Genomic DNA, 20,576 nt, shown 5'->3' on the forward strand with positions numbered 1-20,576 from the left:
TCTGAAAACACTAAATCCAGTTACTGAAGCCATATTTCTTTTGTTCAGGGGGCCAAAGAGCAAGCATCACAAAAACAATTTAACTTGGATCCAAGATTCCACAATACAAGCAGAAGGCAATGGTACCCTCCTATGAATAAGCAGAAATTTCCATCTCTTCCATCCCTTCCCCAAAAAAACTGCTCTGGAATGTCCACCAACCTTGTGAAGCCAGAATTTCAGAGCTGTAAAGAAGCAGGAATCCCTAGCCGGAAGTAAGATTGTCGGAAGAAATATCAACAACCTCAGATATGCAGATGACACAATCTGGATGGCAGAAAGTGAGGAGGAATTAAAGAACCTTTTATTGTGGGTGAAAGAGGAGAGCGCAAAATATGGTCTGAAGCTCAACATCAAAAAAACGAAGATCATGGCCACTGGGCCCATCACCTCCTAGCAAATAGAAGGGGAAGAAATGGAGGCAGTGAGAGATTTTACTTTCTTGGGCTCCATGATCACTGCAGATGGTGACAGCAGCCACGAAATTAAAAGACGCCTGCTTCTTGGGAGAAAAGCAATGACAAACCTAGACAGCATCTTAAAAAGTAGAGACATCACCTTGCCAACAAAGGTACATATAGTAAAAGCTATGGTTTTCCCAGTAATGATGTATGGAAGTGAGAGCTGGACCATAAAGAAGGCTGATCGCTGAAGAATTGATGCTTTTGAATTATCGTGCTGGAGGAGACTCTTGAGAGGCCCATAGACTGCAAGAAGATCAAACCTATCCATTCTGAAGGAAATCAGCCCTGAGTGCTCGCTGGAAGGACAGATCGTGAAGCTGAGGCTCCAATACTTTGGCCACCTCATGAGAAGAGAAGACTCCCTGGAAAAGACCCTGATGTTGGGAAAGATGGAGGGCACAAGGAGAAGGGGACGACAGAGGACGAGATGGTTGGATAGTGTTCTCAAAGCTACCATCATGAGTTTGACCAAACTGCTGGAGGCAGTGGAAGACAGGGGTGCCTGGCGTGCTCTGGTCCATGGGGTGACAAAGAGTCGGACACGACTAAACGACTAAACAACAACAACAAAAGAAGCAGGCTGCAGTAAATGGTCAACCCTTCTGCTCAAGTGGCAGTGCCATCTGCTCACACAAGATCTCTTGATTTTTGTATATTAGGTTGCATTAAAAAAAAAAACAGCACCCTGGTCTAGATAGCATTACATCTACCTATTTTTAGACAGATACACAAACATATGCAGACAACATATGTAGATTTATTGCAGGCATCCGCAACCTGTGGCCTGCCAGATGTTTTGGCCTACAACTCCCATGATCCCTAGCTAACAGGACCAGTGGTCAGGGATGATGGGAATTGTAGTCCAAAACATCTGGAAGGCCGAAGGTTGGGGATGCCTGATTTATTGGAACATCAGCAAGAAACCACAGTACATTATGAAGAACAGAAGCTCTTCATTTGGAACATGTTTGTGACCCTGTGCGGTGTTGCCACCAACCAAAGCGTGATTTCCAAATCACCCCACAAAGAGTTGCAAAGCACTTCCTTTGGATATTACACTTTGTAGTAAAACTTTTTATACTTTGTAAATGATGCATTGCTAAGACTAAAACATGCTTACCTTTAGCGAACATGGGCAGAATATCTGGACTTCCCCAGCTCCACGTGTATTTACTTTCATTGAAAACGGAATCAAACTCCACTGGGTTTTCTTTCCATCCTGTTAGGGAGACAACTGTTACTGTAGTAAGGGCGATAACATGAGCTTGGATACACTGTTGAATGGAATTAAAGGTAGCATGCACATTCTGAATGAACACTAGCACTTTTAATGAGCACTCAAACACATCTGTTTCACCAGGTGAGAACATCATGGGAAACGACAATTGGCTTCAGCATTCCAACACATAACACAGAAAAATACGCAAACATACATGTCAGGGAACTGACATCAGAGCGAGAGGCGGAGGCAGGGCTCCAGAGCGATGCCGGAGAGGGGACCAGCAGGGGGGAAGGAATTCAGCGTAACACCAGTAGAGAAGAGAGGGAGATGGAGGAATTGGAGACAGGGCTCCGAGACCCTTCACCAGAAACTAGTGGAGAGAGCGCTGGCACGCCCCAGCCTTCTCCTTACTTGCGCAGACGAGTTCCGCGCAGGGAACATAGGCGGAGACTTGGTGTCAAACAGCTTTTATGCTGGAAGAGGTTCAAGAAACGCCCACTGACGGATTCTGCAAGTGACTAACAGGTCACGGAGGGCGAGCTGTGAGCCTAAGCATGGTTGGGCAAGCAATCAAACTAAACCGAAGGCAATTTACGCACAAGTAACCCCCTTACAACCATTACAATACAGATATTGCATCTTACAGTATACATGCAGCCTGCCCAAAACAGAAGTTGCATGAGTAGATTTTCATGTATGAAGCAGTTCCTAAGAGCGCAGGATATGTCCAAAGCGGTTTATGTCAACATATTCCACAAATAACTGGAGTACCACTGTTACCCACTTAAATACCATTGTAAATCTCACAGAAAGTCCAATGCGCCAAGTACTTTGCATCTTGCTTTCCAATGAAATACTTTAAACAGCAAACCAAATTTTGTTTGCCTTTTCTCAGACCCTGAAGAATAAACTCTGCTCATTCCCAAATACCTATGCCAAACTGATAATGGTTAAAAGTTGCAATCCTATACACAAGGAATAAGTCCCCAATGGGATTACCTTCTCAGTAGACAGGCATGAATGTTGTCACTGTTCATTGTTTCAGGTGGCCAATGAACCTTGAAAACTAGCCTTCAAAATGATACTAATTACATTTCAGCCTAGGCAAATAGTGCACACAAAAGCGTCCATAACTTTCTCGCACCACGTAGAAAACGGAAGAATAACAGATATATGCCAACTGTCTACTATGCCAAAACAAAGTTTGAGTGGCCACAACGCTAATCAGAGACCTGGTAACAAAGTACAAATCTCACTCTCACATTTGAGACTTTCAAATTTACAGAGCTTGGGGGTATAGGCCTGGATCCAAAAATAAGATAACTCAGGAAAGTCCACAGAATGAAAGACTGACACACCCACCCACCAAAAATCATTTCCAAAGGGTCAGAGGATGGGCTATAGTAAGGGGTATGCTGAAAGAATTGGCTCAAATTGGGAGGACCTCTGACCCCATACCCTACAACACACATTGGTCAGGAGACACTACCAATCCTCCACTGATACTTTTTGGTACAAGTTAATTTACCTTATGATACAAGTTATTATAATTTTATAGTTAGTGGCCAAATATTCTAAAGCTCAGCCTTTTCATCCAAACAAAATATTTTATGGATAACCAGCATACCTCTTGCAACAGCACTGACATCTTCGTAAAATCCAGCTATGAGAGCGACATGGCCAGGTCTTGACTCTGTTGGAACGTGAGTATGAGATACTCCCCAGCTGCCTTTGGTTAACACGATATTCCTGGAAATAAGACACAGTGGTAACGCATGCAGTTTTTAAAAACCAAATCCATGTCTGTAAGGCTCAAAAGGGAAAAGAACAAACAGTGGTCCCACTGCTTAGTTTAAGGAAGCACTTCCACACATTCAACAATCACCATTTCTAAAACTATAAGATTCTATGGCTTTTCCTAGAGAAAAACTCTAATTAAATGTTACATGGATTTTACAGTTTCACAATACAAACCACAATGTGCCCGGCATTGGGGAGGTTATCACATCCTTCACTGATCCCTTAAAAAGTTGGGATTAAGATAAAATAGGGGTGGGGAGAAATCTTACAAGGAAGTAACTGGCGCTATTTAAAATATTTAAAATAAGAACGACTGCTGGATAACCAAGTATATGAAGTGTCTTATTGGTCAAGTCACATTTTTAAATGGCAGAAATAACCTTTTCTAGTTGCAAAATTCGGGCGCAGCAGTGCAAAATCCCTGTCCCATAGCTAACGAGTTTTTTTTAAAAAAAAATAATCTTGAAGGATTAGAGTTCAAAAGATTAGGGGAGTATCATAACAAGAGGAACATACCTAAGGTAAGGAGCATTAGAAATGCCATGGTCATCCACTTCATAAAGCGAATCTGCACGCAGACCATCGGCAACAAAAAGTACTAAGCGCTGCGCAGGTGGTGGCAAGGGAGTCTGATGGGGAGTCATGCCGTGGACCAGAGGAGAGGTGAAGTAAATGTCAAAAATAGAGATCAGGAACACACAATGTACCAGGAGACCAGTCGCTACAAAGATCTGCATATTCATGGTGATGGGTTGTCCAGCACTAAAAGAGCAAAACAGTTACAGGTGAGGCAAGCGATAGTTTGCTGCATTCAAAGTCGAGGCAAGCGATAGTTTGCTGCATTCAAAGTCTGCATCTGATTCTACGTTTTGTGCATTCTTCAGTTTCATAGATAAGATTTCTTTTTCAAAAAATCAATTGATTGTTTAATTGATCTTTTCGCCCCACTCTTCTCCAAGCTCAGGGCTGGGGTGATGCCAGGCAAGGTGCTCTCACTTGTACTCCCCCGGGGGCCCTCCCAAAATGAGTTTACCAGGGTTGGCAGGATAGACAGTGGTGGGGACAAACACTCAGCCCAGAGCTATAAAGTAAACTGCTGGGCAAAGGGGCTGCAGCCTCTATCTTCATTTGCCCAGAATGTCTCTGGATCCTGACATCGCTGGATGCAGAGATATTCTGGGAATATGAAGATAATGATGGTTGCATCTGTTTTCCTTCTGCCTGGCATTAGTTACAGAAAGCTCTGAAGTCTGGCATGTGCCCCACTGTGACAGGTGGTGACATCAAGCCTGTCAAAGCTTCATAACTCAGATCTGTTATCTTTAGACTATCTTTGGCTTGTTTCTCAATGGTCTAGTTTTGGGGTGATGCAAAGTCGAGAGAACAATGCAATTCCTCTGTGATGCACTAGCAGAGGAAATGCCATAGCCTGCTGACCTAGCAGCTTGAAAGCACGCTGGTGCAAGTAGATAAATAGGTACTGCTGTGGCAGGAAGGTAAACGGTGTTTCCGTAAGCTCTGGTTTCTGTCACGGTGTTCTGTTGCACCAGAAGCGGTTTAGTCATGCTGGCCGCATAACCCGGAAAGCTGTCTGTAGACAAATGCCAGCTCCCTTGGCCTGAAAGTGAGATGAGCGCCGCAACCCCATATTTGCATTTGACTGGACTTAACCGTCCAGGGGTCCTTTACCTTTTTTTACCTCTCTTTATGTTCTAGAGAGAGTCATAGCCACTACATTGTCATGCGAGAAATGTATTCAGTAAGGCTGGTGTGGAACTTAACCCCATCTGCAAGCAAATCAGCCACATCAACCTTGGGTCAGAGCTGGGTGGAGGCACCCAAGCTGTATATACCCAGTTAATCTCTCTCAAGTCACCAGTCCAATATCCATCGGCTGCATTTCCTGCAAAATATGAATGAGCTCATACACTCTCCCGGCCTCACATCCTCCTGCATGGCTGGAAGCAGGGATTGGGAAGCTTTCACTTTCTCTTTTGGTTAATAACAGCTTGCTATGTCATCCGAATACAGAACTGTGGTTCGCAATAACTATGATTAATCTAAACAAGCCCAGCTTCAGAAATCGCAATTGAAACTAACCAAACTTAACATTGCGACTACTGCAGGTGGCTTGTTTAAGCTAACTCTCGTTAACATTAGCCATACAGTGGTACCTCGGGTTAAGTACTTAATTCGTTCCGAAGGTCCGTACTTAACCTGAAACTGTTCTTAACCTGAAGCACCACTTTAGCTAATGGGGCCTCCCGCTGCTGCCATGCCACCGCTGCTCAATTTCTGTTCTCATCCTGAAGCAAAGTTCTTAACCCGAGATACTATTTCTGGGTTAGCGGAGTCTGTAACCTGAAGCGTCTGTAACCTGATGCGTCTGTAACCCGAGGCACCACTGTAGTTTGCTGGGTTCGGACAACATGGCAGGACACAGTTAAACAGAAGCACAGGGACAAGCTTCTGAATTCCTCCCAGCAGCATAAGAAGGCAGAAAGATAGAATGTGCAAGCATAGGAAAGGAGAAGACTCATTCACATGTGAACGTCAGTGGGATGTTTGAATCCCCATTGTACATACCACCATTCCTTGCAAAATATTTAACTTAAGAGCGAGAGAAAGAGAGAGAGAGATAGCAACAGAGCAAAGAAAGTTGTATGAAGAAGACACTTCTACCCGGGCAATTCTATTACTCCCTGACAGGAGTACTTCTTTCTTCTATTTCTTTCATTTATATAGGCCAGGCATGTCCAAAGTCCATTTCGGGGGCCTAATCCGGCCTGCTGGTTGGTTTAATCTGGCCCCTGTGGCAGTTTATAGGTAAAAACCTTTTAAAAACTCAATAACTTCAATCCTAAATAAAGGTCAACAACTTTGGTTGGCCCCCGCGGCCCTTCACTTCATCAAATCTGGCCCTCTTTGAAAAAAGTTTGGACACCACTGCTTATAGGCCAATCTATTGCCTAAGAAGATTTGTGCCTGCTATAGAACCTGTAGTCCTTTGCTGAATCAGGTCCTCCAAGATGAATGGAAATGTCAACATAATGAGGCAAAATGCAGACCTATTTCCCCCCAAAGCCACCATATCCAACACTGCCGCTCTTCGAACATTTAAAACTCACAATACTTGGGATGCTGAGATTGTCTTTTATTTTTAAAAGATAGAGAAAACAACTAAATATAAATATTTATGAAATATGCAACCATTTGTTTCCTATTCCTATTTATGCTTTCAATATTCGGAGAAACATATACAAAGTGTTATTCAGCTGACTATGTTATGCTGGTGTACAAGTATATTTAAAAGCGTCAAGGAATGACAGTAAAAATACTTTAGTCATTTCTTTCAAAAGGAGCGTGCTCCAGTGAGCATTATATGCCTGTTGTATATAATTTAAGAGAATCTAATGAAAATGCGTTTTCAGTAAGCATGTGTCATGGCATGTGTATTACAAAGGGGTATGATTAGCAGCTATTCTTTCAGCTGACAGGATTTTTTTAAATAAAAAATGTATTACGTAATATTTAATTTAGACTGTCAGAGAGATATGAAAACAATTCATCCATAAATAAATTGAAAACAGGAATAGTTTTATGGAAAACTATTAAGTTGACACAACCATATTGTTCAGCACTAAGGACGCCCCTGTATGTTAACCAAGTTTTGAGCTAGAATAATACTTTCAGATTTACTTTCTTTCATCATCATATACAGATCATTTCAACAACATTAAAATTCTGTACCACTGCTACTTCCCCCACTCCCCGCAATGTTCTAGGCATAATCATGTGGTCTTCCCCCCGCCTTTGATTAGGTAAACGAGCATGAACAAATTTGCATGATCCAAATAATCTGTCGTATAATGCAGTTTATAAGACATAATTTCCATAGGCTTTCACATTTAAATGTGTTTTGGTAACTTGTTCATCTGTTTAAAATTACCATACAGTCAAGATTTTCAATGAGCATTTTGTACATTACAATAACAAATGTCATCTGCTTTAAGATGTAAATGTGGCTCAGCAATGCAGAAGCAAACCTAAGGCAAAAAGCTCCCCCCGAGAATTGAACGTTTTATTGTCAAGTTAACTCTCTGTATCAGCAATCCCTATGCAAAATCTTGAAGGGATAAATATGATTATCTGCTGTCCTGGCTTGTAGGTCACAAAGCGTCTTAAGACTCTTTTTAACTTCCTGCTACACTTCTTAGATGGCAGGGTGGGATATTCAACTCCGCCTCTGAGGCACCCCTGATAACAGGGCATAGCAAGGCCTGGAAGTTATTCTCATTAGCACAACTCTGAATTCAGCTAAGACTGAAACAATATCTGGCTGAAAAGCTGCAGATTAAAAAGGAATATCGAACACTAACCATGAACGGGCCTTCTAGGTTAGGACAGGGATGTTGCAGGTTGTATGGCTGGGACGCGCAAAAGGCAGAGCCATGAAATTAAACAGATTTCCTATTCTTTTCCTCTAGTTTTGCTTTCCTTTCCATCCATGGGCAAGCATAAAGGCACCCCCTACACACACACACACAAACAAGATGAAACTGGGTGACTGTGTTCCTCTGAGGAGAGAATGTTATGTGAAGGTTATCTTCCAATGGAACCATCAGCTAAGGGACATAAGATCTAATTGGTAGTGTGGAGGGTTGAGGACCAAGTGGCCTTGCAAACATCTGCAACATATGTGTTTGTGGACAGGGTAAAGTGGGCTGTGATGTGCTGGGGAGTGGGCAGGTGCTGTGCCTCCTAGGCCTTAATCCACCAGCTGACAGAGGAAGAAGCTGCCTTTTCTAGAGAAGTGGGAGAAGACGACACAAGGATGGAGTCAAAGAGGCCAAGAGCCTCTGTTCTGACAGGATAGTCTTTCAGAGCCATGTGTATGACTAGGCTGTGTCAGAGTTGTCCCACGAATGCAGAGATCTGGGGCAAAAAAAGACTGAAGGTCCCGTTACTAAGCCCTATGAAATGGAGAATTTACTTTCGGGACAAAGGAAGTGTTAGCACAAAAACACCACCCCGTCCGTGTGGAAAGTGCAAAGATTTGTAGTTATGTGAGTACTGAACCTTGCTGTCCCCTCTGTTTTGCATGAGAGTGTGAGTTCAAGAATCCTTGGTGTTGCAGCACTGAAGACTGCCACTGCTTGCCTCTTCAGAGTGTTAGGCCTAAGCCCTTGGCGAAGGCTCTGTTGTAGGATACAAAGATCCTTGACTCTGGCCTTCTAATGGTTTCCACATGGTCTCGGAGATTAAGATGGTTGAGGCTTTCCTAGGGTGCTGATCACAGTAGGTGAGGTGCGTGGCTAGGTAGAGACAGGTGGCGTTGGTATGAACAACAAGACCTTGGTGAAGCTGGTCTTTTTTTTATGAGGGAGAAACCCAAGTGGAATTGCTGCTAGACGCAGGATCTCAAGTAACCACTTCTGCACATGCCTTCCCATAACTTTACGATGCGAGATTTAACTGCTGAGGACAATAATCGTACAGTTAAGATAATACACTCACCAGACCAATGAAGAGAGTTGCTTTGAAACTCAGCCCACAGTCATTGTTTGTTTTCTTCCATCTACCTTAGTCCAGATCATACAAGGGGAAAAAATGAGTTTAGGGTGGAGCTCTCCATGTTTTTCCTTGTGGGGGAGCTCACCTAATGTGGTGGTGGTGGAGGAAGAAAGGGGGTGTTTGGGCAGGTGAGTGAAAAATAAATCTATTTCCAATTTAAATGACTTCCAGATGCCTTGACCTACCGGAATATGCCTGAACTTGTATTTTCTACCAACAGTCTCCTTCACAGAATACAAACAGTGCAGAAAATACTGCCGTGTGCACTGAACACCACTAGGGGATGCAGTTGCTAAGAAATTGCTTTCTAAAAAATTAGCATCTAACATTTAGGTAGTGCAAACATTACAATTTCAAGCTTTCTATTAATTTCATAAAACCTTAGACTCTAATAATAATAATAACAAATTATATTTATATCCCGCCCTCCCCAGCCGAAGCCAGGCTCAGGGCAGCTAACAACAATAAAATAGTACAACATTCTAAAATCATTTCATTATAAAAGTAATTCAAATCAAATTGATGGCAACCATTGGGCCAAAGTTCTGTGAAGATTGTCAAAGGAGGGAGTCAGGCTGTGCCCTGACCAAAGGCCTGGTGGAACAGCTCGGTCTTGCAGGTCCTGCAGAAAGATGTCAAGTCCCGCAGGGCCCTAGTCTCTTGTGACAGAGCATTCCACCAGATCGGAGCCACAGCCGAAAAAGCCCTGGCTCTATGCTGAGGCCAGCCTAACCTCTCTGTGGCCTGGGACCTTCAAGATGTTTTTATTTGAAGACCGCAAGTTCCTCTGTGGGACATACCAGGAGAGGCGGTCCCATAGGTACCAGGGTCCTAGGCCGTATAGGGCCTATAGTTTAGTTGGAGAAGGGCCATAGTTCAGTGGTAGAGCAACTGTCTTGCATGTAGAAGTTCCCAAATTCAACCCAACAGTGGCATCTGCAGCTCTGGCTATCCCTGGATAGCTGCTGCCAGTCTGTGCGGATCAATGGTCTCAGTTAGTATAAAGCTGTTTCCTGTGTTAGCTCAGTTGGTTAGAGCATGGTACTAATGATGCCAAGGTCATGGGCCAAAAGGTCTTCGATTCCTGCACTGCAGGGGGTTGGACCAGAGATCCTCAGGGTCCCTTCCAATTCTACAATTCTGTGATTCCGTGTTTCATGATTTGTGAGTTCTGTTCCCCTTAAAGGCCTTATTTATTTGGTTATTTTGCTTTAAAGTATATATAAGACTACTCTGAGATTTTCATTATTATTATTATTTATTGGATTTATATACCGCCCTATACCCAGAGGTCTCGGGGCGGTTCACAGAGCAAAGGGCAGCTCACAGGACAATCTGAGGTTTTGATCCTTAAAGTGCGCTGGCAGCCATTGCAGCTAAAAAACCCTGTTCTTTGAACAAAGCTTCTGTTAACAAGAGTGCTTAATGTCTTATTGTGCTTTTATATTTTGCTAGAGTTTTTATATTTTGCCCCAGAGAAGCTGGGGCAACCCAGTCAGATGGGCGGCATATAAGTAAATAATAATAATAATAATAATAATAATAATAATATTCTGCCAGGACACAAAATGGCAGCCCTGATGTATTCAAAGCTGTGGGGTGGGTGCGCAAGCTCTGGGTCCTCCAGAGTAGTATTATATATACTTCAGACCCCCTCATGCTGCAGATCTAAACCAGAGGTGGATCTTTCCGTGCGCTGCTCTGGTTTGCCAGAAGCGGCTTAGTCATGCTGGCCACATGACCTGGAAGCTGTACGCTGGCTCCCTTGGCTAATAAAGCGAGATGAGCACCGCAACCCCAGAGTCATCTGCGACTGGACCTAATGGTCAGGGGTCACTTTACCTTTAATCAGTTCAGTAGCACTTGGCCCAGAGCCTCAGGGTCACCACAACCATGATGCAGAATGGATCCTTCTTACCCCAACCAGTGACTAGCAATGGTGGGGATGCCAGGGGGGCAAGCAGAAGAAGCAAAAAGGGGAGAAAAATGGAAGGAAAAGAACTGAGGGGAGAACATACTAAGGGTCCCGAGAAAGGAGATAAAGCGCTCATGGGTTCCAAGAAGACAGAGGCGAAGGTGGGAGAGGGTGGGCGAGTAGGGAACCACCAAAATCGCACAAAACACATACCAGAAAGGCTACAGATAAGAAGCAGTTTTTCTCAGAGGGGAAAAAGGATCCCAATCCCCCAGCCCCCAACAGCAGGCAGTGATGGAGAGATGACCCTGCCCCGATCCTTCATTTAGCAAGAGGCGTCATCCCCCATCAGCAACATCTGGCAAACAGCCTTTCATGAGATGTCAGGGGGGAGTCTGAGGAATCAGTGGCTTTCCTGGGTGGGGAGGTGGGGAGATGCGGAAGCGAGGACAACAAGCCCCATTTACATCCGACCCCCAGCCAAAGCGTGGTCGCCTGCGAGTGGGGTGGGGCCTCGCGCGCGCGCACACGCGTCCTCCTCCGCTACTCACAAGTTCGGAAGCAGGCGCTTCTGCACCCTTACCAGGCACCCCGGCGCGCGTCCAAGGGCCTCGGGAAAGGCATCGCGAGATCCCCGGGGAAAGGGAGCGAGGAGGAGGAAGAGGGAAAAAGTGTCCTCCCCCGTCAATCATGCATCTTGCATGTTCATGATGCACAGGTAGAGCCCAGTGGGACAGGTGTGCAGCCTCCTGCTCACCGCCTGTGCCTCCAGAGAGAGAAACGTGAAGAGTATAACGCACGTCGACTCTCACAAACCTCGTGCTCGGGTTTTTTGAAATAGCCGTTTTGCACTTTGGGAAAAAGTAGTTTGCAACCAAACTATTGTTTGCTCCCATAACTATGGGGCGGGTTGGAAGTTGACCGCAACCCAGTTTGGTGCAACTGTCAGATCGGAAACCAAAAGGCTTCATATGCACCTGGCTAATTTCCGCACTGGATTTCGGCCAGGAAGGGATAAAACACATCGGCGCTTGTGCTGATGGCTGCAAAAGTAATTCTAACTAAACCGCCACATTCCCTTTCCCCCCGCTGAATATTAAATTCCTTCCGAGATTCAAACCTCAAGCCAAAGCTTGCGTTTATTTAAATACAAACACGCTGGAGTTTTTGTTTTTTTACCCCTCTCAGTCTCTGCTTCAGCACAGTCCTGACATTTCAGGGCTGTCAAAAAAAAAAAGCAGCATTCACCTGCCCGACCTACAATGTAGGAATAATAATAATAATGGACTACAATGCATCCCGGCCACCACCGTCACACCGATGCAACACAAGGGGAACAAGCATGGTCTCTGCATCCTCGGTTTTTTGTTTTGTTTTTTGCATAGTTTTGAGAAAAAAGGGTATCTACCGCCTGAAATAAGACGCAGGATGCAATCTCATGTCAGGTAGCCCAGCGGGCCTTCTTCATAGGCAAGCGAGTTAAAACAGATATGATATGAATATGTATTTGCTTCTACCTTTTTTCCTCTTCTTTTTCTGAGCAACCCTAAAGCCTTGCTTTTTTTTCCTCCGTGGGCTCGTGGTTATTTTCAAGCAGCTGCCGATTTCTCCCAAAGAGGAAGGAGAGGAGAACAGCGCCCACGCCGACCAAACGAAACCTCTCGTATGCCCAGAAAAACAGACGAGCTGCCCCCTCTGTTCCTTTCGAAAGTCTATACCGCTCCGCGAGGACGCCGGAGACCGGAAGCATCCGGGCGGCAACTCTCGCGAGAGGCGAGACCAGGAAGAAGCTGTGAGATCTGAGGAGGGAGGGAGGAGGAGGAGGAGGCGGGCGGTTGGTGGGCGCCGTCGGCTGCTGTGGTAACGGGGCTCCGTTGGGGGAGGGGGGAGCGCTGCTTGGGGCGCCTCCCCTGCTCCCAAGATGGCGGCGGCGGGGGCTGCTGGGGTGAACCCTTTCCTCAGCGACTCCGAGGAGTCGGACCCCGACGAGGCCCGGCCCGGCGGCGGCGGAGGCAGCAGCAGCAGCGAGCTCGGCGGCGGAACGGCCGCTCCGCTCCCGCTGCCTTCGTCGGCCTGCTCTTCGCCGCCGCCGCCGCCGCCCCTTCAGCAGCAGCAGCATCTGCCCTTGCCGCCTCCCTCCTCCCTGCAGGCCGAGGAGCCGCCTCGGGTCCCCGTGGACGCCCTGGCGGCTCAGCTGCTGCGCGACCAGTTCGTGCTGACGGCGCTGGAGCTGCACACGGAGCTGCTGGAGAGCGGCCGGGAGCTGCCCCGCCTGAGGGATTACTTCTCCAACCCGGGCAACTTCGAGCGCCAGGGAGGAGGCTGCGCAGGGGGCACGACGACGACGACGGCGCCCACCCCGCCGGCCTCGGCGGCCCCGGGGCTCCTGGCGGGGGCCGGAGTGGGGAAGGAGCCCGGCGCAGCAGGACAGCTCCGTAAGTTTGTTTGTGGAGGGAAACAAATAATAAAATAAAATAAAATGTAGCTCAGTTCCGCCGATTCGGTCCTTGGTTGACCTTGGCGAGTTGTTTTGGTTTCGATGCACTCCTCCTTTTTTTGCCTCCGATGAGCACCTGTCAGCTGTGGCAGGAAGGGAGGCGAGGTGGGCAGGGTTTGTTTTTGAAAGCAAGCGGTGGGTTTGCCACGTGTAAGGTAATGCCCGGGTTGGGCTCACTCCGCTGCACCCAACCCCCTAATGCCCTGCTTAAGTTAGGTCAGTAAGTTAGCACCATCATATAGTTCAACATCATGGGACGCAGGTGGCGCTGTGGGTTAAAGCCTCAGCGCCTAGGACTTGCCGATCGAAAGGTCGGCGGTTCGAATCCCTGCGGCGGGGTGCGCTCCTGCTGCTCGGTCCCAGCGCCTGCCAACCTAGCAGTTCGAAAGCACCTCCGGGTGCAAGTAGATAAATAGGGACCGCTTACCAGCGGGAAGGTAAACGGCGTTTCCGTGTGCGGCTCTGGCTCGCCAGAGCAGCGATGTCACGCTGGCCACGTGACCCGGAAGTGTCTCCGGACAGCGCTGGCCCCTGGCCTCTTAAGTGAGATGGGCGCACAACCCCAGAGTCTGTCAAGACTGGCCCGTACGGGCAGGGGTACCTTTACCTTTTATAGTTCAACATCAGTGCTTTTTTTCCTAGGGAAAAGGGGGGGTGGGGAACTCACCATGAAGTTTTTTGCAGGACCGTTTGCAGTGCCACCCACACACCCAACTCAAGCAGACACTGACCTGGATTAGAACTCAAAAAAACTCAAAAAAAAATTACATTTTTTAAAGGTAAGGGAACTCAGTTTCCCCGTATTCCTGCTAAAAAATACTTTTTAAAAAGCCTGGTCAACATGGTGTTGTTTGCCACAATTAGGGAGCTGTCCTGTAAACAAGGAGCTGGTATGAATGAGGCAGTGCAAAGCTACTCAGTTTAGCAGTGGGGCTACTGCTAGTGGAGCCCACCTAAGCCTGGTAGAGAGAAAACAAACTTTTAAAGTAGTGCTTGAGATGCACCACCCGTTTTGATGCCTTAACATAATGCCAGGTTGCCAAGTCACACGACTGAGCTGAGGACCCATCCTCAGTGGTCCTGCCTCTGCCATGCTGCTTTGTCAGGGCTTATCCCAGTTTAAGAGCCTCTGCGCTCTGCTCAGCAAGCTAGGTCCCAGCTCTCCTGGGATGAGAGAGATGATACTCCCTGGCTGAGTCCAAGGATTAAGTAGTTAAGAGAGTATAACTCCCTCCCAGCTCAGCCATCCCAATAGATCTTGCTATAGGTGAAGAGCTTGCCTTAGTGGGAAGATGGGTTGTGTGATAGTACTATTAAGACTGGAACCCTATGCATACTTACCTGGGTATAAGTCCCATTTAACTAAATGGAAATTACTTCTGAGTAAATATAGGTTGGGTTGCAGGTCATCAGCCTTCATGCAGGTATATTACTTCAACAGGGTTGCTAGGTCAGAGGCTATTGCTTCTAAACATTAATGATGCTAGATTCTTGTAGTCATTGCCATCTTCTTATAGCATCTGTTTTTAACAGTATAGAATTGGATGTACATGTTGATCTTTTTCATTCTTGCAAGTAGCATATCATCATGAGCTCAGGCTGTGCTGATTATTCACACATTTGCAGAGGTGACAAGAATAGTCATGACTATTCCTGATCTGTGTGGGTTTTGCTTTCTTTTTGCAAGGCTAGAAGTTGGGTCGGGTCAGGGGCTTCTGAATCACTTTCTACCTTATAAAAGTGAAAACTGACTCCCCGTCACTTGCAGTTTGGTGCTGAATCACCAAGCCAGGGTTATCAGGAAAACCCAAGGAATCATAACCAGTTAACATTGGGTTAGATCCAGGCTCCTGCTCTTGCAATGGGGCCTCTTCTTCCTCCTCTTTCTCCTACAGCCTTCATGTGCTTCCAGAATTTGCTTTGGAGGCCTGAGGAACTTTCCAGAGCAGACGTTGGGAGCATTCAAGGTGCTGGAGCAGGGAAGAAGGCTAAACTAGAAGTCTCATTGTGAAGTGGATTTCCATTGTGCAAGTGGGCAGTCATCATTGGATGTTGCTCTTTATATCACAATAGTAGTTGGCCAAATAGAAAACACTGTGTTCATATTACTTGCTTAGTGTTTAGTTCCTTTAAATAACTTGCATGATGTTGTTTCATTGCACCCATGAAACAGTACCTTAAGTACTAGAAGTGGCTATTGACATAATTTGCCATAAGTGTTAGTGTCTTGTGATGGGAGGCATGGCTGACGCTGAGGCATTGAATTGGGAAATGGGTATTCCTGTGTAAGTGAACATTGGCTGGTTTCTGTGTATTTTGTTGGAAAGGTACAGTGAGCATTCGGGTATGCACAAGTATCTGCAGAAACTCAAATTTGATTGAAATGTTTCTACCATTGCCGGGATATAGATAAAACAGATACTCATACAGAAGCTGTTGGATGTGCCATTGTATTAGTTTTATCTATAGGGTCAATAGGATTATGTTGTGTTCTGGATAGAATAGAAATAACTTGGGTTAATCATAAGACACATTGGAGTGATAGAACTTCCCAAGTACATCTCAGAACTTCCTGAGTTACAGAACTATCCACATTGGCATTTCAACAAGCATTATCAGATGCTTAGAAGACAAGTGTAGGTACATAGGGAAAATATTAATATATGGAACAATTTTTGTTCTTTCCAGCTATGACTTTTAATCTGTATTCTTGGAAGTAAGAGGGAACAACTCCTAGTCAGTTCTGATGAATGCTGGGGTCAGATGTCTGCAGAAACACTGTTCATGTTACTATTCCATTCTCATGATCAACTAACTCAGGTGGGAACATTGTTTCCTTCTGTAAACTGGAAAATTGCAACTTGAAAAGGTCACAAAAGTTAAGCTATAATTGTGTGTCTGTTCTCTGCCTCCATGTTATGCTTCTCAGAAGTTAGACTTACTCCCATGAACATATCTTAACACGTGTTCACTAGCAAATTATAAGAATCTATTTTTAGAATTGTATAGGTGGAATGGACCTAATCCAACTCTGTCTTAAAATACTCGTTCCTAAAGCAAGTATGGACAACGTATAGTCATTGAAGCTACTTAAGTTACATAATCCCTGGTTTTTTCAGTATTTAGAGGTGTTAACCATGCTTAGTAGTAGTACCAATATATTTTTTCACTAGTATTAGTGTGGTATGACACAAATGATAGTCTATTATTTGATACATTTTGGGGTTAGGAAACGGCTCAAGGAGCTGCAAATGCATATCTAATGCCTCATATCTAATTATACTGAATGCTATTTTGCTTTCAGTCTTTAGCACCATGTTGGCATAAATACAGGTGTGATACTGATCTGAAAGTACAGTTATTCTCATCGTTTGATAGCTTTATTAACATAAATTATTGTTTTGGTTGAGACCATATTAATGAAGAATAGATACGGTACCTCTGTCACTTTTTCTGACATGTTTTATTCAGTGTTTGCAGCAGGATCTTTTTGAATTTATGGTGGCATTCTTAGTTTAGCCAAGGAGAAATGTTCTTTGGTATTTAACCCTATAAAAATGTTCAATTATAATATAAGCTCCTTTTGAAATAGGAAGAATGCCAGTAGGGGTGAATTTTTCATTTATTGTTTTGGCACTAACTTCAGAAGGTGGAATCACACCACTCTCTCCCTTCCCTCCACATGTGAGGGTGAGAAGTAACACTTCCCAGGTCTGAAGAAATCTCAGTTTCCTGTTAAATCGGAACATGGGAACTGCAGTTTGTTCTGGACTGAGCCTGGAAGTTTTACATTTTCATTGCACATGCAATCAGGAGGAAGGAAGGAGGAAGAATGCTCTTTTTTGTCACAACTAATAATGCTTTGTGGTTATATCCAAACTGTGCCTTAGTGCATAGATTCACTTTTAGATGAAATGATTACTGAAGGTTGCACCATATTGTGGGCAATCCATCCTAGAATCCTATCTGTCCAGGAGCTTCAAATCCTCTTCAGGCATTTTCCATGTGTAGATTCTGTGCATGGAGAAGGGACAACAGGATTGTGCCCCTGATGTTTTCCATAGCCCTGAGCACACCTCTGGGTTTCTCTGTGTTGACATGGATTTATGTCTAGCACAGGGATTGAAGACTTTTTTCAGCCCAAGGGCCACATTGCCTCATGGGCAACTTTCTGGGGGCCTCATGTCAGTCGTGGATGGAATGATGGATGTGGCTCTTTACTTTTGTATAGCTGGCTACATTCCAGTCCCTCAAAAGCCAGAAGTTTCTACACTCACACCCATGCACATATCTTTCCATTCAGGCAAGCAAGAGGCATTATCACAGTTCAAGGACATATTCCAAGCCAGGTAAAAGTATTCAAGGAGAGCTTGGTGAAGGGTGTGACCTGGAGAGAGTCCTGAAGGTCAGATTGGGAGGCCTGCAGGATTGCATTTGGCCCACAGGTTCCTCACCCCTAGCATAGTGAAAGCCTAACAAAGGCCAGAACCCCTATGTGGTATTGACAAGCTGGAACAAGTAGAGAGATGGGCAATCAAGATGATTAAGGATCTGGAAACCAAGCCTTATGAGGAATGGTTGAGGGAGCTAGGTATGTTTAGCCTGGGGGAAAAAAGAGACTGAGAGATCTGATAGCCATCTTCTGATATCTCAAGGGCTGTCACATGGAAGATTGAGCAAGCTGGTTTTCTCCTGCTCTGGAGGGTAGGACCAAGCCAATGGCTTCAGGTTACAAGGAAGGAGATTCTGACTAAACATCAGGGATAACTTTCTGACAGTAATAACTGTTCAAGAGTGGAACAGGTCCTTCAAGAGGTTGTTGACTCTCCTTCCTTGGAGGTTTTTAAGCAGAGTTTGGATGGCCATTTGTCATGGATGCTTTAGTTGAGATCCCTGCATTGCAGCGGGTTGGGCTAGATGACCCTTGGAATCCCTTCCAACTCTACAATTCTATTATTATAGGTGATTCCAGGTCCCAAGTGTGTTTAAGGAGTGAGGTAGTAGCTGCTTTTGTTTAAGATTTTGTTATATGTAAATCCATGGAAACACATGGCTGTCCAGGCAGTGTGGACACGCAAGACATTGAACAGAGCAAGTAAAGCCAGCAGCACAGTTCTACTGCCTCTTTCTCTAGGCATTGGTTTTTTACATGGAGGAAACCCGGATTTCAGGATCTCTCAATTCAGCCCTCTCTGCCCCCACAATTGCTTACTTGGAGAGTATATGGTTGAGCATTGTTCTATCTGGAGATCTGGGAGTTATGCGCTATTCATGAGGAATGGAAACGAGGTAGTAATAGTGGAAAACAAGACTATATTCAGAAAAAGTGCTGTTTTTGTTGAGTGACTACTGTGTTTTTGTAGGTTATTCTAGCTTAGAATTATTAAAAGTCCATTCTCATTAAGGCCAGCATTTGTCACATTTCTGTAACTCATACTCTGCAGGCATGAACAGTATATAGTAGTTTACAATGCTGTAAAGTTGGGTTGTAATGGTTAGTAAATATTTGTAAGATTTCAGATGTATTGTGTTTGTGTCATTTAATGAGTAGCATACGTTCCCTTTTCTGTTTCTTTTAGACAATTTTCTTCTAGTATGCTACTGTCCGCTTTGACTCTGTCCCAGGACAGCTAGCAGCAGAATGATGTACTCGTGTAAACGCTTCTACAGCATTTACCGTGTTGGTCTGTAATTCAGGTGTACTTGACCAGAGCTAAAGACTACCTAAGAAGAATGTATGTGGAAGAAACTTCTTGTATTCCATATTTTGATTAGGGCATAACCTTTCAGATATTACTAATCAAAATTGCACTCATTCTAATTCTAACATGAAAAGTAAACTAAGCACTTGCTTCCTTTGAGCTACTGAAATACAAGTGTTTACAAAAGTGAGGAGTTGTCTCTTTATCCCTCCCCATTTCTTGTTCACAGCAATCCAGCCTCATTTATTAAACCCCCAAGGCGGGCAGGCAGACACTTTTCTGCCCCCCTCCCCTTGTTCTAATCCTGACAATTACAGCTGAAGGGCTCCAAAGTTATATTCCAGGCTTAACAGAGTTAAAGGCACTGTAACAATTCTAGGGCTTGAGTTTCTTCAAGGACTTCAGAACATTTATAGTTTTGGGAAATGATGGGCTTAACTACTTCATATTCCTCAGAGATGCCTCAGATAACAACTCCCAGCATGAAATAAGAAAATATAATTACTCCTCATATGCACAGTAGCTTAAAACAGAACCAGAGAAGTGGAAGTATTGACTCTAGCAAGGGAAATCAAGTCTGTTGTTGAATAATTAACCACTGAAAAAAGTTTGCATTGGAAAGCACATGATAATCTGCTGTTACTGTAGAATTATGTTTTCATCTTGAGAAACAAGGCTTTATTTAAAATCATTCTAGCTTAGTACTTCAAGAAGGACATTAGATTATTACATAGTCATCACACCTAAATAGGATTGAATGTTTTAATTATTACTTTTTGTTCATCATATTATGCAGCCAGCTAATCATTTTGCATTCCATTTTCATTTTCATTGCAGCATCAAAAAAGGGTCGTAACTCTATGATAGACTAATTTTGGTTTATTGTAATCAAAGTTCTAGTCAAATAAAACTTTCTGGGTCCGTCCCACCACACACAAAAAAAACGCTTTCCAAACTGATTCAGTGCACCAAGTCCAGTATAAAACATTCCAAGAAGCTTAGGTTTCTTCTGAAAAGACTTTAAGTTCACTTAGGCATTGTCTGATGGAGGATCAAATATTTGATTGATAATTTTTAATAAAATTGGGTGCTGAATAATTAGAATGCAGTATCTCTTCACTAAAGTTCAGTAGTTGGTTCACAAACCCATAATGGCATTTTATGCAGAATTACAGAAGGACTGGAGGAGGAAGAGATGTAGAACTTGAGTCTCAGCGCATGCTTACCAATTTAATAGCTAGGAAAGTCACTTTTTTTCTTGCAACCCAATCTTAACACTGGCATTATTGATTTTTCTGCCAAGTGATTTGCTCAGCTGAAGCCACAGCTAAAGTAGCGTATTTGTCTGGGGCAAGTAGCAGTT

The 20,576-nt window shown here is 44.5% G+C and overlaps 2 protein-coding genes across 11 annotated transcripts in view; one reads left to right on the plus strand and one right to left on the minus strand.

Annotated features, from left to right (window-relative positions):
- The window catches only part of PIGN (phosphatidylinositol glycan anchor biosynthesis class N), a 92,138-nt gene extending 79,414 nt beyond the window's left edge, over positions 1 to 12,724 (minus strand). Inside the window, exons 1-5 of one of the 7 annotated variants that reach the window (XM_079984927.1) lie at positions 12,532 to 12,724; positions 9,043 to 9,103; positions 4,042 to 4,287; positions 3,353 to 3,474; positions 1,624 to 1,722 (exon numbers count right to left, since the gene is read on the minus strand). In XM_079984927.1, coding sequence (XP_079841053.1) covers positions 1,624 to 1,722; positions 3,353 to 3,474; positions 4,042 to 4,268 — 448 coding nt within the window. In that variant the 5' untranslated portion in view covers positions 4,269 to 4,287; positions 9,043 to 9,103; positions 12,532 to 12,724. Of the gene's footprint in view, positions 1 to 1,623; positions 1,723 to 3,352; positions 3,475 to 4,041; positions 4,288 to 9,042; positions 9,104 to 11,565; positions 12,116 to 12,531 lie in introns of those variants that run through there. The other 6 variants (XM_079984924.1, XM_079984926.1, XM_079984925.1 and 3 more) reach the window with 6 other exon arrangements.
- A 108-nt stretch (positions 12,725 to 12,832) lies between these two features.
- RELCH (RAB11 binding and LisH domain, coiled-coil and HEAT repeat containing) overlaps positions 12,833 to 20,576 on the plus strand; it is a 64,928-nt gene continuing 57,184 nt past the window's right edge. For 3 of the 4 annotated variants that reach the window (XM_079984915.1, XM_079984916.1, XM_079984917.1), the window contains exon 1: positions 12,835 to 13,449. In XM_079984915.1, coding sequence (XP_079841041.1) covers positions 12,936 to 13,449 — 514 coding nt within the window. In that variant the 5' untranslated portion in view covers positions 12,835 to 12,935. Of the gene's footprint in view, positions 13,450 to 20,576 lie in introns of all 4 variants that reach the window. The other variant, XR_013841122.1, reaches the window with a different exon arrangement.

This window comes from Podarcis cretensis (genome assembly GCF_951804945.1).
Source record: "Podarcis cretensis genome assembly, chromosome: 7".
NCBI classification, from domain to species: domain Eukaryota; kingdom Metazoa; phylum Chordata; class Lepidosauria; order Squamata; family Lacertidae; genus Podarcis; species Podarcis cretensis.